At 38.0% G+C, this 17500-nt stretch overlaps 2 protein-coding genes across 3 annotated transcripts; one reads left to right on the top strand and one right to left on the bottom strand.

The window, feature by feature from the left end:
- The first annotated feature begins 5020 nt into the window (after positions 1-5020).
- LOC147279638 (C2 calcium/lipid-binding plant phosphoribosyltransferase family protein) lies at positions 5021-8702 on the top strand. The gene has a single exon (XM_086249654.1). The coding sequence runs from the start codon at positions 5304-5306 to the stop codon at positions 8409-8411; it is 3108 nt and encodes a 1035-aa protein (XP_086105780.1). The 5' UTR covers positions 5021-5303; the 3' UTR covers positions 8412-8702.
- An 87-nt stretch (positions 8703-8789) lies between these two features.
- LOC147279637 (Methylthiotransferase) lies at positions 8790-17094 on the bottom strand. 2 transcript variants are annotated; one of them, XM_086249655.1, is made up of 11 exons: positions 16819-17094; positions 16697-16735; positions 14756-14847; positions 13025-13274; positions 12717-12836; positions 12567-12642; positions 11828-12036; positions 11563-11671; positions 11373-11465; positions 10132-10292; positions 8790-9524 (listed from the first exon to the last, which is right to left on the bottom strand). In XM_086249655.1, exons 1-11 carry the CDS (start codon positions 17002-17004, stop codon positions 8967-8969), a joined length of 1893 nt encoding a protein of 630 aa, XP_086105781.1. In that variant the 5' UTR covers positions 17005-17094; the 3' UTR covers positions 8790-8966. The 2 variants fall into 2 exon arrangements, with proteins under 2 accessions (XP_086105781.1, XP_086105782.1); XM_086249656.1 differs by lacking the exon at positions 12717-12836.
- Positions 17095-17500: the final 406 nt, after the last annotated feature.

The following is a 17500-nucleotide window of genomic DNA, read 5'->3' as shown; positions in this document are numbered from 1 at the left end:
ATATATATATATATATAGGGTATAGTCGGTATACACTTAATTCCCTATCAATATAATTTATTATTCCATTTGAATTATAGCCTTATACAAAAACAAAGGTTCATGGAATCGTGTCTCCTCTTTATGGGGCATATTACTGAGAAGATCGATCTACCTAGCTAAAGAAAATAGAGGCACTGATTGACATATATGCATGCAGTACGGCCCCGACCGTACTGTACAGCTCTACCCTCTAGTTTTCACTCACTCTCTTCTGTAGTGACTACTGAGCCAGCTTCCACTTACAGGAAGAGAAAACCGGCCCTAAAGAGCAAAATGACATGCTATAATATATCCTCCTATGTATTTACGAGCAAGTCTCATTTTTATTAAAGAGATAATTAGCATGTATAGTTGGCAATGTTATCTATTTTAATAAGATTTCACATCACACTATTACAACTTTTACTTGTACGATATTTGATGATCATTAAACGGTATTTTCTTTTTCTTTCTTTCTTTTGTTTTTTCTCTATAAAATTGCGTATGAAAAAAATTAAATGATTTGATTTTTAATTTAGAACTTCTCGAACTCTAGTCTTAAATGTAGGAAAATAAATACCCTTGATCTCAACCATCAAAACTACAAACCTGAAGTTGCCCTATTTAGTGATACTTTTTTGTTATCTGAAATAGGTAATTAGATTATTACTTTTTACTAAAATCTGATTATCATTCTGGGTATTAGTATTTTGTTTCTCGTCGATCTTTTAAACTTACATATATTTATAGTTACATTATTATTACATTCTTATTATATACGTAAGAAACGTAAGAACATATACCTAGGTAGATTAATATACCTACAAATATGTGCATAATTTAATTATAATGTAGCTATATGAACATAAAGTTTCTCAAACGGTGTAGTACTGGAATTGTGTTATATTCCAAATGCCTAGCTGTAATGATGACTTGATTCCTATATATATATATATATAATATTAATAATTTATGCATAGGAATATATCAATAATTTAACATTAATATTAATAACCCCAAATATGTACTTACTTATGTATAGATAAAGTTTTCATAAATTATGAGTATCCACTCTATATTATAGTTCAATAATTTAAATTATCTATTTTTTAAAAGATATTGTATGATAGAAAGTTTCTCGTTAAATATCTATGAAAAATCAAATTTTGTCTAAGATTGAAAAATCTAAATTTTGTATAAATTAACACGTACGTAGGAGAGGCTACCGAGTACCGAGTACCGACTGCCCGAATATGATGTTTGCATTTGCAGATCCTAAAGATGAAAAGCAATCACTAGAAAATAAAAATGTTGAAAGCGAGTGTTCACAGTCCACACATAACTTAGTGCTCTGTGACACAGACCCTTTCCTGGTGCGCTCCCCACCGCATATTCTCCCAAAAGCTCCTAAATTTGTGGTCCATATGCTGTCATGCATCCATATACATCCAAATTGCTTCTGTTTGTAGTACATTCTATCTCTCAAATTCACAATCATTGACAACTTCCCGATATTTTACTTATCATAGCTACACTACAATTTTATCTTCCAACATCCAACATTTTGTGGTACTAACGGTTTCACACTCAAAATTACATTAAAATAAGAGTGCATGTATATAATTGACCGACACTCATACAAGTGTTCCAACTCTAATAAATCTAATTTATTAGGCATGACACGAAATGAGCATGAAATAGGCCGTGCTAGCTAGAGATGAGCACAAAACCGATTTGCAACAAGCATTAGCACAAAATGAGCCGTAAGTACCAAACATCACTCGTTTAATTTATTTTTAGAAAAGTGAAAAACTCTATTAGATATTTATAAATTATGATTATGTCTCAGTTGGTTTCAACACCATAGCATGGTATCAGTCGATCCATAGATTGTTCTGATACCAGATGGGCAAGGCAACTTTGAAAATGCTGATGGACTTTTGAACATGTCTTCCAAAGATGTCATTAAAGTGATGGGAACTGACAAACACCCGGATAAAGGCAAAAGAAATAGGTCTTCTCCACGTTTCTGTTTTTCCCCACTCATGCAATTTACTTTATTGGGCTCGACATGTATGCACATAATACTTTGCTAGCTTCACTAGCTAAATGTTTTTTTTTTTTTGGCCAATAAAGCTAGCTAAATGCTTAAATTATCTGAATTTCGAAGCAAATTTTGCCAGCTTTGATCGATTTCTACTGATGACTGCCTCTGATTTTTTTCTTTTTAACTTAATTGTTTTATTTTACGGTTCGAACTTCAAAGATATAGTTATTTTGCCTAATAAATTGAATTAGAAAATGATTTTTAAGTAATTCAAAATTTGGTGAAACCTGTAACATTAAAGATATTTTCTCGATCACTTATTAATAACAGAGATATTCACATTGGATTTTAGACGTTATTTCTTTTTTAATGTAATAATATAGTGTGCTTTATCATGGAGAGTAACGTACCCAAAAATAAAACAACTGAGAGAGAGAGAGAGAGGGATGGCCGGCACCAGCGGTGAGTATGCCGATGATGCCGCTGCTGGTAAGTAGGGGGTGGGTGGCGTGTTGCTGCTTGGTGTGGTTGTTCTTGATTTTTTTAATTTTATTTTAGTTTTCTATTTACTGATAAAACAACATGCAGAAAAGAAAAAAAAATAAAAATTTTGGCCTACATGCCCATTCTCCAATTTTGGCCGGCCACCCCTCCCCACCGCCGGCGCGACCCACCCCATCTCCCCTCTCTCTCTTCCCTCTCTCTGCCTCCCCCCTCACCGGACCACCATGGGTGGCCGGCGCAACCCCACCCCTCCCAGCCGCCGACGCAACCCCCCACCCCCACCCCCACCCTCACCCTCACCCTCACCCTCACCCCCAATCTCCCTTTCCTCTCTCTCTTCCCTCTCTGCCATCTTCTCTCTCTCCCCTTTGTCTGCCTCCCTCCCTCACCCTCACCCCCAATCTCCCTTTCCTCTCTCTCTTCCCTCTCTGCCATCTTCTCTCTCTCCCCTTTGTCTGCCTCCCTCCCTCACCGGACCACCATGGGTGGCCGGCGCGACCCCATAGACCTCCAGTTCGGGGGTCGCGCCAGCCACCCATGGTGGTCCGGTGAGGGAGGGAGGCACATAGGGGAGAGAGAGAAGATGGCATAGAGGGAAGAGAGAGAGAGAGAAGGGAGATCGGGGGTGGGGGGGTCGCGCCGGCCATGGGGAGGGGTAGGGTCGACCGGCGATGGAAGGGTGGGTCACGCTGGCGGCTGGGAAGGGTGGGGTTGCGTCGGCGGCGGGGAGGGGTGGCCGGCCAAAATTGGAGGGGTGAGGTTTTTTTTTATGCAAGGGCAAAATGGGCAAAAAGGGGCAAAAAATTAATGGGGTGGTCAACTAAGTGTTTTGGGTGGTCTGAATAGCCCCCCCTAAATTGTTGAGGATATTTAAAACAAACTCTTTGAAGGATTGGTCTATTTTGTGTATGACTTTCCTCACATGACACGGGAGTTTGATCATTTCCAGTGCAACACAAATATAATAATTTCGTTTAAAGAAAAGATATTTGAGATTAGAACATAGTTTATTACTTGATGGTGTAGAGCTATGGATTGTTCCAATGACAATTTAATTTTTCATTCTTTTTATTTTCAGATTAAGACAAAGTTTATTAATAGGACAGTTTGAGACCATAGTACCGGATCCTTAAAATACAGGCCAAATACATATCATTAATTTTGTTACATTCTGTAAATACAGGCTCAAAATTTTTGTATAACATGACAGTTATGTATATAAATCGATCTGTACAAAAATCATTCAATTTTTATGAGTTGCACATTGGCTAGCTGGGAAATAGTAATTAGGTGGTAATGGGGTATATGTGGAGGGGACTACAATGATGATTGCCACCAAAATTTGATGGGTATTTTACATAGGGAGATCATATGTAGGACATCTGTCTCTCTCTCTCTCTCTCTCTCTCTCTCTCTCTCTCTATCATCTATTTTACTTCGTTCATTGAAAGCAAATATTTAATTTGCTGGGTACTGGCAGACCACTAGATGTATCATTTTCTCTAACAACCTAATCAGCACAAGACCAAACTGTTTTATACCAAAGTTCTGACCGTCAAACTCGCAAAAGAAGCGGGTTATTTTTGTCCTACACATACTTGTTAGTGAGAAGCAACATGCATAGTTCAAAGATTTGGGCTTTCTCTGACTCTGAGTCCATCTTTGAAAAGCAAACACACAAAATTTGAATATCATATGCATGAAAACAGATTAGGTAATTCAGCTGAGCTAGTCGACTCATCTCAAATACAGAGGGTATTTTCTTTTCTTTTCTGTGTATTTACATAATAATTTATTTAGGGTAAATTTAATAAGTTTTAAAGGGACCACTTTGCTTTTTCTAGGCAGAAGGAGAATTATGATATTGGTGACCTTTTAGCTAGGCCAAGGACTTGACAACCTCCAAAGTTTGAATTAATAATGGATCTGCCTAATTCCTTGAAAGGGAGAGATTCTATTGAAAGGGAAGATTGCTTTTGGGAAAAGTTGATATGTTTCATGAATGAAGTGATCACTTTCACTCCCCTCTATAGTTCTTTTCAGCATTCTTCTCTTCCAAGTTCCACCTTAACATTATCTCCATATCAACCCCACTTTTACCCTTCATCTCTTACATCTCTCACAAATCTAGTATCAAGGTTGACCCATTTGTACCAATAGGATACACCTGTATGATTTTTCTGTTCATACTTGTATAAGTGAGATCATCCTAGTTCATACTTAAATAATTGTAAAATTACTGTCTGACAATATAAGATATTTATCAGACTGTACAGTAAGAAACATTTCTTTATAAATAGGTCTTATATATTTATAAATAATGTAACCAACAATGCCAAATGCAGATATGACATGTACATTAAAGTATATGCATATATAATAGTAAAGATAAGCACAACATTATGATCTCTCTCTCTCTCTCTCTCTCTCTCTCTCTCTCTCTCACTCACTCTCTCTCCTAGAAAAGCACAAATGTACCCACCAGAATCTCTCTCCGTCAAAGCCATATGATCCAAGGGGCCAGCTCACCACCACCAAACGACCCCTCTTTCTAACATTTGTTTCTGTCTTCATACTCCAAAATGAATGCCTCATCTCCACCACCGCCTACTACTCTCCTCACCTTCTTTCTCTCCCTCTCCTACCACCATTTCTGTCTTCTTCTTCTCTTCTTCTTCACTTAAGACCATAAAATTCTCAGCTCTGAGTCTTACCATTAATTACAACCGCCATGATCAACCTGGTTGTTGAAGTCCATGATGCCAGTGACCTCATGCCCAAAGATGGTGATGGCTCTTCAAGTCCCTTTGTAGAAGTAAACTTTGAGGACCAGAAGCAGAGGACTCAAACAAAACCCAGAGACCTCAATCCTTACTGGAATGAGAAGCTGGTGTTCAACATCAACAACCCCAGAGACCTTCTCAACAAGACCATTGATGTGATTGTCTACAATGACACAAAGGGCACCGGTCATCACAAGAATTTCCTCGGCCGGGTCAGAATCTCCGGCGACTCTGTCCCTCTCTCTGACTCTGAAGCCACAATCCAACGCTACCCACTTGACAAACGCGGCCTCTTTTCCAATATCAAAGGCGAAATCGCGCTCAGAATCTATGTGGTTCATGATAACAATTCGTACAACAACCCTCCACCACAAGATGAGAATGGTAATGTTGAAAGTGTAACTGCAGAGACTGCAGAGACTGCTCCTCCTCCTCTGCAAGAAATCAATACCAATAGATTTCGTGACGGGGAAAGCGAACATTTTGTTGAGAAAATGAAGAAGAAGAAGGAGGAGAAGGAAGTGAGAACCTTCCACTCCATTGGAGCTGCTGGAAGTGCAGGTGGTCATCAGCATCAGCATCCTCCTCCACCAGTGTCGTCGTTTGGATTTGAGACCCATCAGATGAAGGAACAGGCACCCAAAGTCGAAACAAAGACGGATTTTGCTAGAGCAGGTCCAGCTCCGGCCTCGGTTATGCATATGCAGGTTCCGAGGACGAACCCGGACTATGCGCTGGTGGAAACTAGTCCACCACTTGCAGCCCGCCTCCGCTATAAAGGCGGAGGCGGGTTTGGAGGAGGAGGGGACAAGACCTCCTCCACATATGATCTGGTGGAGCAGATGCATTACTTGTATGTGAGTGTGGTAAAGGCTAGAGATCTTCCAACCATGGATGTCTCCGGAAGCCTAGACCCTTATGTGGAAGTGAAGCTTGGAAACTACAGAGGTATCACCAAGCACTTGGAGAAGAACCAAAACCCGGTTTGGATGCAAATTTTCGCTTTCTCCAAGGAGAGGCTGCAATCCAATTTGGTAGAAGTCACTGTGAAAGATAAGGATATTGGGAAGGATGATTTTGTGGGCAGAGTCCATTTCGACCTCTTGGAAGTCCCTGTTCACGTGCAACCAGATAGCCCTCTGGCTCCTCAGTGGTATAGATTGGAGGACAAGAACGGGGTAAAGGTTAGAGGAGAGATCATGCTTGCAGTTTGGATGGGGACTCAAGCTGATGAGTCTTTTCCTGACGCTTGGCACTCTGATGCACATGACATTAGCCATGTCAATCTTGCTAGTACAAGATCACAGGTTTACTTCTCACCAAGGCTTTATTACCTTAGAGTTCAAGTTCTTGAAGCTCAGGATCTTGTTCCCTCCGAAAGAGGCCGACCTTTGGAGACTTATGTGAAGGTGCAGCTTGGTAATCAGATGAAGGTAACAAGAGTTTCCCAAGTGCATACCGTTAACCCCATTTGGAACGACGAGCTCATGTTCGTGGCAGCCGAGCCTTTCGAAGAGATCTTAATCATAACGGTGGATGACAGGGTTGGTCCTGGCAAGGATGAGATATTAGGAGGGATAATGCTTCCAGTTAGAAACCTTCCACAGAGAAGTGAAACTCATAAGCTTCTTGAGCCTATGTGGTTCAATCTCCAGAAGCCTTCAGCTGCAGGTAAAGAGGAGACTGAGAAGAAGAAAGAGAAGTTTTCGAGCAAGATTCATCTTCGCATTTGTTTAGACGCGGGGTATCATGTTCTTGACGAGTCCACGCATTTTAGCAGTGATCTTCAGCCTTCCTCCAGGCACCTGAGGAAACCAGCTGGCATTGGAATTCTCGAACTTGGGATTCTGAGTGCCAAGAATTTGCTGCCTCTGAAGGGCAGGGAGGGTAGGACTACTGATGCATACTGTGTGGCAAAGTATGGAAGCAAATGGGTGCGAACCAGAACACTTCTCAACACTCTGACCCCTCGTTGGAATGAGCAGTATACTTGGGAAGTCCATGATCCATATACCGTCATCACCATTGGTGTTTTCGACAATCACCATATTCATGGAATCAGAGAAGACGCGAGAGATCAGAGGGTTGGGAAGGTTAGAATTCGTCTATCGACTTTGGAAACTGATAGAATATATACTCATTTCTATCCCCTGCTGGTTTTGACACCCTCTGGTTTAAAAAAGCATGGGGAACTTCATTTGGCATTGAGGTATACTTGCACAGCTTGGGTTAACATGATGGCTCAATATGGAAGACCATTGCTCCCAAAGATGCATTATGTCCAACCTATACCTGTTAGATACGTTGATTCGCTCCGCCACCAGGCAATGCAGATTGTGGCGGCACGGTTTGCACGAGCAGAGCCACCACTCCGGCGGGAGATTGTTGAGTACATGTTAGATGTAGACTACCACATGTTTAGTCTGAGGAGAAGCAAAGCCAACTTCCAACGCATAATGTCGGTTCTCACCGGATTCACGAGTATCTGCAAATGGTTCAACGATATTTGCTCCTGGAGAAACCCGATCACAACATGCCTCGTGCACATCCTGTTTGTGATACTAGTTTGCTACCCAGAACTAATCCTGCCCACAATCTTCCTCTACCTCTTTGTGATTGGTATGTGGAACTACAGGTTCAGGCCAAGGCATCCACCCCACATGGATGCTCGGATTTCGCAAGCAGAGTTTGCACACCCGGATGAGTTGGATGAGGAATTTGACAACTTCCCTACAAGTCGACCCTCTGACATTGTGAGGATGAGGTACGACAGGTTGAAGAGCGTAGCAGGTAAAGTGCAGTCGGTTATTGGAGATTTGGCAACTCAAGGAGAACGAGCTCAGGCAATACTAAACTGGAGGGATCCAAGGGCTACAGCGATCTTCATCATCTTCTCGTTGATCTGGGCCGTGTTCATATACATTACTCCATTCCAGGTTGTGGCAGTGCTGGTTGGGCTCTACTTGTTGCGGCATCCACGATTCAGGAGCAGGATGCCTTCTGCACCTGTTAATTTTTTCAAGAGATTGCCGTCCAAGTCAGATATGCTACTATGAGAAGGAAGCTATTAGCAGCTCATTACCTTTATTATGTTGTAAGGGCAGTTTATTACTTTTATACCTCATTCTTGTGAAGAAAAAGGTTATTCAGTAAATAAACCCACCAAATAATAGCAGGGAAGACAGACAATGTACTTTTTCACTTTCTTGAATTGTACATCAAATTTGTCAATCCCATCTGTAGAATCATTCTTTTATCTCTACTTCCATTCTTCCAGACCCAAGTGAAACTGATCAAATTCCTATTTGCCTATTTCCATAATAAAAAGTCAAGCTAACTGAAGTAAAAGTGGTCAGCCTCAATAAGGTTAAATTACCAGAAATTAGATCCAGCTTGTAATGTCAAACTCAAGTGAAAAAAAGCATTCAAGAGAATGGACATGATAACTTATAGCTTTCAATTTTTAACATCGTATATGCAACCACACTATATCCAACATAACAGTCATACCAAAAATATTCTATTCTCACTGATACAAACAAGCTCATATGGCATTTTTCCATGAAAAATCCTCGACAAAAATGGATTAGTACAACTACAACTAGAATGCTTTAATTAGATGACATGATCCTAAGTCCTAGATGTACTAGTAGAGTTACAATTGTCAGGAAGCTCACAAGCATCCCACCTAGAAGAGCCTTATCGACAACACCCCATTCACCAATGCTTCCTTGGGCCTGCTCTTGCTCTTTCTTGGATCCCAAGCCAATTTCATTTTCTACAGGTTTCTGAACATGGTTCTTTCGCTTCCTTAGTAACCATCCAATCGGATTTCTGCTATTCCAATCTTCTAGCGGAACAGCAGTCTTTGTTACAGCACCTTTTTCCAAGGTAGCCCGTCCTCCACAGCTTTCTGGTCCACAACCACAAGTTTCTGGCTCTGTTGAACACGCACAAGTTTCATAATCATTAGAACAAGGGAAACATTTTTCCTGACTGGGCCTTTCATTTCCTGAAGTTGTTTTATCATTTATGTGAGGGATAGTCTCAATAACTTCCCCAAAAACTGACCACCTTCCAACCGATGTTATCTTCACAATAGCTGAAGTCCCCAGCATAGTATCTGGAGCAGCTACAAGCACCTGCACATATCCCTTGGTATGGCCAACCTTGGGCAAAAAATAACATAAACCTGTAAAAATCACTTCATTTCCTTTTGCCATTAAATAATTGTCCCAAAACCCTTAGAAGCTTTGGTTGAAAATGCCATCTTGGTGTTATTAGAACATAAGATCATTGGCTATGAAATCAAAACAGCAAGCAGTACGTCGACACATGATATTCTAAAAGTACAGAATAGAATTGCAGTCAAATGTGCAAGGGGTTTGTCACGAAGGGCCTCTTTTTATCGTATAAAATTCTATCATGATCAACCAAGATTCATTTATGCTCTTATGTACTTAAATGTAGCTAGAAAAATAAATTGAAACTTGTCAGTCACCCTTGTGCTTCATTGTTATCAAATGTTGAGTTGAGAAAATAAATAAATAAAATTTGCTCGACTCAATTGTTATGAAATGTTGATTGAGAGATCAATACCTCATTTTTAAACGTCAAACTGGATTTTAAGTTTGTTCAACTATGAATGCAGTTAGTCACAAAATGAGTTGATTCTCAAATTAAAAAAGTAAAAACACAAGAACAGGTGACAATAGATGATATACAAGTACCCTACGAAGAGATTAACTTGTATGCTTGCAGAGCACATACGCTTACCAAGTGAATTCCATCAGTTGCAACATCAGTTATCCAAATTCTTTCCACCCTTCCCCCCATTCCAACATATGGTGTGAAAGCTTCAAAAACAGAAGTTAAGTCACGACTCCTTTTCTTCACTACATTACTGGGGACCTTTTTCATCCTTGCAGCAGGTGTTCCTGAATTTGGAAACAAGATAAAACACAAAAGCTGGTCATAATTATGTAATTGCTAACTAATTTCTATATTACAGTGGCAACAACTAACTTCATCATACTCCCTTTCCTTTACAAAGATTCTCCATTTCACAACCAAAGATTCTCCAGTTACTACCAGTAAATTTATTATTTGATAAAAACTAATAAAATTATTGTATTAATGTTAATAAATATTATTTTTATTAGATGGTTAATAATAGTAAGAAAAATAAAACATAACTAATATCAATAAAAAATATTATTAAGTTATATTCTAATTTTCCAACAAAAAAAGTTATATTATAATTTTAAAGATAATATTATAAATTAAATTTAAATTTATAAACATTATTTTTTAGCATTCTTGGATGGTGTACTGCTTCTTCACCGTCAATGTAAATATGCTTACTTTCATATTTTCTTTTAATAAAATACTTTATGTTTCCTATAAAAATTTCTAGGTATCTTATCTATTTATTCATTTATAAACAGGCTTCCATTAAAATAAAATGAGGTGTACAAAGTACAATACAGTGGACAAGATATCCACTTTTCTAAAGGATCCTAGATAGCAAACTCTAGAATAATATAAAAGCCACTAACAGAATACAACATAATAGTACAACAGCAAAAACCAATCCCTAAAACACAGCAGCCTCCCAATTCAAAAAAATTGCAGAAAACTGGAGTGACTGAGACATGAAGCCCAAAATCGAACTCTCTCCCATATATTACCACCTCTTAATATTATTATGGGATTGTCTATAATATAGGCTGTTTTAGGGTTTAGGTTGCAGAATTGATCGAAAATAGGCATGGTCTCAAAATACTAAATTTTGTCGTAGATTCAGGTTTCTTATCAGCTTATCATATATGAACAATATAAAATGTGGATGCCATGCTTTAACCAAGCGTATATGCATATTATGTTCCTTATGTCCTTCCCAAATAACTTTGCCAAATTATAAGCAAGCTGCAAAGGAAAAATTTTGACTGGGGAAACCATGGCTGCATCATAATTAGTGGATTAATAATAATTTTAAATACTATACATTATTATACCTGGTCGAGGATAGAACTGTGAAATATGAACTTGAGCAAACTTGTACTCCTTAATAAGGCTAAGAGTTTGAGCAAAATCTTCATCCGTTTCACCTGAGAATCCAGGATGTATGTAGAAACTTTCAACCATTGTGAAACAATAAATAAATAAGAGACATTGTATCATAATAAAGTTATGTTACACACTGACCAGGAAATCCACATATTATATCAGTTGCAATCTGCATCCCTGGCACAAGCTCAGTTAGGGTATCTACCACAGTCTTGAACTCGCTCACAGTATATTCCCGATTCATTCCCTGAAACAATAAGCATAGTTATTTGAATAAAGAAACCATAATGTAATGGGAGGTCTAGGTCTCTACATTTGATAAACACTATATTTATTATTATCAGCTATAAGAAATTGTGCCAACTATGAAGAAAGAAACACAAAATGAAATTTTAGGACTTACAGTTAAGACGGCATCACTTCCAGATTGGACTGGTACATGTAGAAATGAGTATACACATGGATGGCGCAACACCTCTGCTATTTCTTTCAAGTGCTCCAGAATAAAAGGAGGATTCGTCATCCCAATTCGAAGCATTGTGCTTGCATCAGAAGGAAGTTCTGCGACAATTGCATTCAGTAAAATTGGTAGATTGACCCCAATGTCACGGCCTGTAAAACATCAAGACACCTATTATTATTTAACAAATCAACGGCATAAGCAATATCTTAACCTATTGTTCTTTAAATTTTGCATTAGTTTCTGTGTCCAATAAACTATAATACTGAAATTTGGGAGGATGTCAGGACACAGGAACATGGTATACTTATGATTTACACTTTCCTTTTCTGTTCAAATAGATTTGACATGTTTAACATAGATCTCAGCCAACCAGGACCTACACATTACCATTTTGAGCTAAAGCCTATAGGATTTATCATTCACTAATTGAATATTTGGGGAATTATCCAACTGATACAATAATTACAATTGCATCCACCTTCAGAACCACAAGTTAAAAAAAAAATTTTGGTTCAACATATTTGGGTCTTTTCATCATGCTTGCAAGGATTACTAACATCAATGTATAAATTACCAAAACCAAGTACCTTCAAAAAGGACACTGCCGAGACAAAATTTCTATGGATAAATTCACATTTACTAACAAAACCAAGACAGCAGAAATATCGCAATAAATTACCATAAGCTCCAGTATCTTCACTGCTCAACCATATTTCCTTAACTCCATCAGCTACCACAGATTTTACACGTCCCACCTGCAGTGCTAAAACTTTAGTTAAATCGAAATCCAATATAAATAAATGAGAAAAACCTATGTCACAATACTTACAAGGCTTTCAACAGTATAACTCCCTAAATGACCACGAGCATGCTTTGTCTTGCAGTAAGTGCAAGCACCTAAACAACCAACATTAATGGGAAGAATCTCAACAAACTTGTTTTTTCTGACCTGTTGAAAAAATTGAAGTGAAATACTCCACCTCTAGACTAGTTGACAATATAAGGTGGAAATAGAAACAGAATGCAGAAGTGGAGAAAGCAAAAGATGTGCTAGAATGGGTAACAAAAGAAGAAAGTAAATCATAAAAGAAAAACAAATAAAACGGCAACACCACATTACAAATCTACAAGATGCACCTTAGGGAGGTCAAGTGCTGGCAATGTCTTACGGCTCAAAAGCCGCACCTCGTGACCTTTCAAAGTCTCTTCAACAATTTCAACCACACGGTCAATTTGCTGGACTCCTACTATACTGACACCTTCTAACTCCTTTATATCTCGGCTTCCTTGAGGCACACACCCAGCCACCACCAGGGGCTTTTTTGCACCTTTTCCTTTTGCTATCAAAGTGTCCATGGCAGACTGACTTGGAGATTTGACCGTGCATCTACACGTATGAGTTAATAGATGATAAAATACATCATTTGTATATGTAAATATACTTGTGAGGGAATAAAAATGGACAAATTTCAAAGAAATATCTTTTAAAAAATAAAAGGGTAAACTTCAAAGACAAAACTTTGGCAATTAACATGTGCACTAAAAGAAAAGCAAAGCACACATGTGTGCACACACACAATTGCAGAGAAAGAGAGATAGGAGTTATGTTGCAATAGCATCAAGCACAGTAGTTGGTTCAAAAAATTTTGATACTGACATTAATTACTATACGTAAGTACTAAAAAATGTTATAACTGTATTCTCCATATCTCCCAAAAGAAAAAAATGATTGATAGGAAACTAAAGAAGCAGGTGGACAATAAGTCCATCAGAAACACAGTAGCAAGAAACCAACCACCCCCCCCCCCCCAATCCCATCCAAAACAAAACAAACAAAACAAACAAAACAACTTAATTCAACCAAGAGGGAGCATCCTTAAAATATTTAGACAATGCAGCTGACAAGGACTCAAGGAATCGAACTCTCCCCCATAGTGAAAACAGCTCTTCGTCCCTACTGTCAAAATTCTTCTATCCCTTTCACAACAAACCACCCAGAAAAAGTCCAAAACAGCGCAACAACCTTCTTCTTAACTCCCCTGCCTTAAAACATTCCTCTAGCATAGAGTAGCAGCTTCTCTGAGTCACCTAATCCAAACCAAAATCCTAATCTAATCCCAATTTGATATGTGAAGGAGCAATACAAGAAAAGATCAGAAGATTTGCCCACATGTTTGCAAAGAATACACCGATGACGAGATAAAGTATAGTAGGGCCTTCTCTCTTGAAGTATATCACAGGTATTGACCTTGCCAAGAACCACCAGCCAAGCTAGTAGTAAGTAACTGAAACTTTGGTAGGCACCTCCAACTTCCAAATGACCTTATCTCCAAAATCTATCATACGGAATGTACCAACACTAAGTTTGACATGAATGGAGGGGATATCATTCATAGATAGGAAACTGTCATCCTATCTTCTTCCAAGAGAGGCAACCAAGAACTGTTCTCCTCCATCACTTGAATAACCCCAGAAGACTTTAATTTTAATGATTGTTTCTCAGAAAGAAAAAAAAAAAAAATTTCATCATAAAAGGAACCATGCATCTACACTTTTCTTGTCAAATATCGCAGGCAAATGTTTCGCTTTTATCCTTCTTAGGTACTTAAGTAAATTTGACTGCCTTCACATTTATCATCAGAAACAAGAAAGAGACAAACTAAAGAATAAAAAGAATAGTTAACTTAAATGCAGGAATAGTATTCAAAACAGTTTTACTAAAGTTCAAATATTACCATATACAAACTATCAACTACATAAATAACTATAACAAACGACCAAAATTATGTCCCAATGACTAAAGCAATTACTCCTTAACTTTGATTTTATCCACATAAAAAATGAGAAGGGAAATAAAAGGATCCTCACGTATTTATGAGCCACAGGTCTGCCTCCTCGGGAATGTCACTTAATGAATAACCAAAAGCTGAAAGTTGACCAGCCATATATTCACTGTCACTCTGGCACAACGACAAAGTGAAAGTTAAAAAACAAAATGAGAAACTTTATGCGTCAAATCTCTGATATGAAAAAACAAAGTGAAAATAATAAATTAAAAAATGCTGGTGACATAACAAGCTTATGACATTAAGGTCAAGCAAGGTAAAAGGTGAACTAAGAGCTGGAGTTGATATAAAGCTCAAATCCACAGACAACCTCCTTAAAGTTGGGAAAGACTGAATAATAGTGAACTAAAGTCAAAGCAAGGTATCTCCCACAGCTGGTAAATTTTTCCAGATCTAATATGAGATTGCATCGATAATAAGATTTCCTCAATAATATAGCAAGATAAAACCCATTACTTATAAATCACATTGATCGTAGATTCGCAATATATGAACCAAAACATTCCAAATATGATTAAAACTCCAAACACTAAAATTAACATTGAGAATATAACTTGAGCATTGTAATTGTCCAATTATTTATTAAAGGAACATTAGAAAATTCCAATGTGAGCACTAATTGTAATTGTAAACCCTAATAATCTCCACAGAGTCCATGTATTGAGTCTCAAATGGCCCGATTAAGTTGAAATGAAGTGGCACATAGTGAACTTAGTATTTAATCTCCACAGAGTCCATGAATTGAGTGGCACATGGCCCGATTAAGTTAAAATGAAGTGGCATATATTTAAGCCCAAAGCGAACAATATCTGACAATGCAGTTGTGGGTCGTTAAGCATAGAGCATATAAATGACTAAACTGTTATTTAAAATGTGATATTCTAAGTTCTACCAAAAGCCATGATGAACAGAGAAAAAGGAGCCCCTCATATACCTCAAAAAGAAAACAAAAAAAATGAAGAAGTTTCACAGAGCACTGTCTTTTTTTAGGTGGGAAATGAAAATAGAAATATACAGTAAGCAATGCATTGTTACCACTCCATGCAGCACCATCAGAAAGAATGCAAAATCCAAATTAATAAGAACAAATTCCTTTGCTACCAAATAAACCCTACTTATAACCAAATGACCACCTTAAAATTTGATATCAATAGATCCATTTGCAATAGGACCAATAGGTAGATAAGAAGTGATAATCAGCAAGTACTAAAACCTTAAGATATAAATGTATACAAACTTCAAACAAAAAAGCAAATCAGATGCACCTTATTTTCGTGGAGATCTGCATAAGCAATGCAGCCAATTTCCAATTATCTACTTAACCCCCTTGTTGGCATCCTACATTTCTTAAGGAATGGAATAGTGAATTCATCTATTAAGAGGACTTACCCACTGCTTTACTAGCTTTCTGTCCACCCAATGGCTTTCCAGCCAATACTAATGATCATTTAGCATTCCACTGAATTCTGTACAGTTTAATATTGGGAGATATTATGCTTTCTGTATGTAGATAATCTAATAATATTCCCCTCTACATCCGGCATTTTTTAATAGATGAAATTGTTCTGTCAATTGTTCCTTCTCATAATAAAGATGTAGCACTCTTCTCTTTCCTTTTGGCTTGCAAGACCAGTAGCACAGGGAAAAGCATAAGACTATTATTCTTAAAACTGAACCCATTTTTAAGTATTATTAGTTTTGTTTCTTTCCAAAAACCACATAAATCTTTCAATTTATTTTCTCACGTAACCTGATTGAGTTAATATTCTCCAAAAAGTCTAACTTAACAAAGATATTCATTGTAGAGGAAGTATTGAAACCAGAAGGTTTTCCTGGTAAAGCATGTGGGTACATCAAAAATAAAAATTGCAAAAACTGGTAAGGCATGTAAATAGTGGATAATGGGTAATATTAACTGCAGAGAAATAATGGAATAACAATAGAGGAAATCTTGAAAACGTGCCTGGTTGTGTGAGCATCCAAATGTCTTGATATATATAGTCTACCAAAAACAAAACAAAAAAGTTAGCAAAAGAAAATCAGCTGTGGAAAGAGAGAGAGGGAGTGGGAGAGAGAGAGAGAGACCTCAGTGCCAGGTATTTTAGGAGAGAGAGGAGCAAGTGGGTCTTGGATTTGGGATGGCTTATTGGTATTGGGTTTGTTCTTGTTCTTGTTCTTCTTTGGATTGACTCCGACGGATGTTATTGGCAAACGAAAACCCGGAGGAGCTCCACCTCCGCTCCCAACTAACAAATCCTCTATGTCCTCCATTTCCTTAACTAATAACGTAAACACACACTGCAACTCTGCAAGCAACCAACGATTCTGGCGAGGTAGTTGGAGCTTCCACTTCAAACACAGTCACAGTCTCACAGAGACGACGCCGGAGAGAGACGAGGTTATGTAAACATTTTTTTTTTTTTTTTTTTCTGTTGGACTGAGCTCAAATCCAACTGGCCCAATCGTTAGTCCTCCTACTTTGGGTTGGATCTATTTTGAGCCCAACCCATAACCGAAGTGACATACTCGGTTTTTCAGAAAATGACGATCGAGGCCGAGTATAAATGCGCCTAATCCGAACCAACACAATCCAATTTAAACCAAGCTGTTTCGGTCGGTTAATCGGTTTCAGGCCTTGGACCTGCATTATTTTCAACGATATTATTTGGCCCAAAACCATTAAGAGCAAGTTTGATATTACTGAATGTAAAGAGCAAGTTTGATATTACTGAATGTAAAGTAAAGCAGCTGTGAGAAAAAAGTTGCC

This window comes from Dryas octopetala, chromosome 7 (genome assembly GCF_963921425.1).
Source record: "Dryas octopetala chromosome 7, drDryOcto1.1, whole genome shotgun sequence".
NCBI classification, from domain to species: Eukaryota; Viridiplantae; Streptophyta; class Magnoliopsida; order Rosales; family Rosaceae; genus Dryas; species Dryas octopetala.
This window is presented reverse-complemented; position numbering and strand designations above follow the sequence as displayed.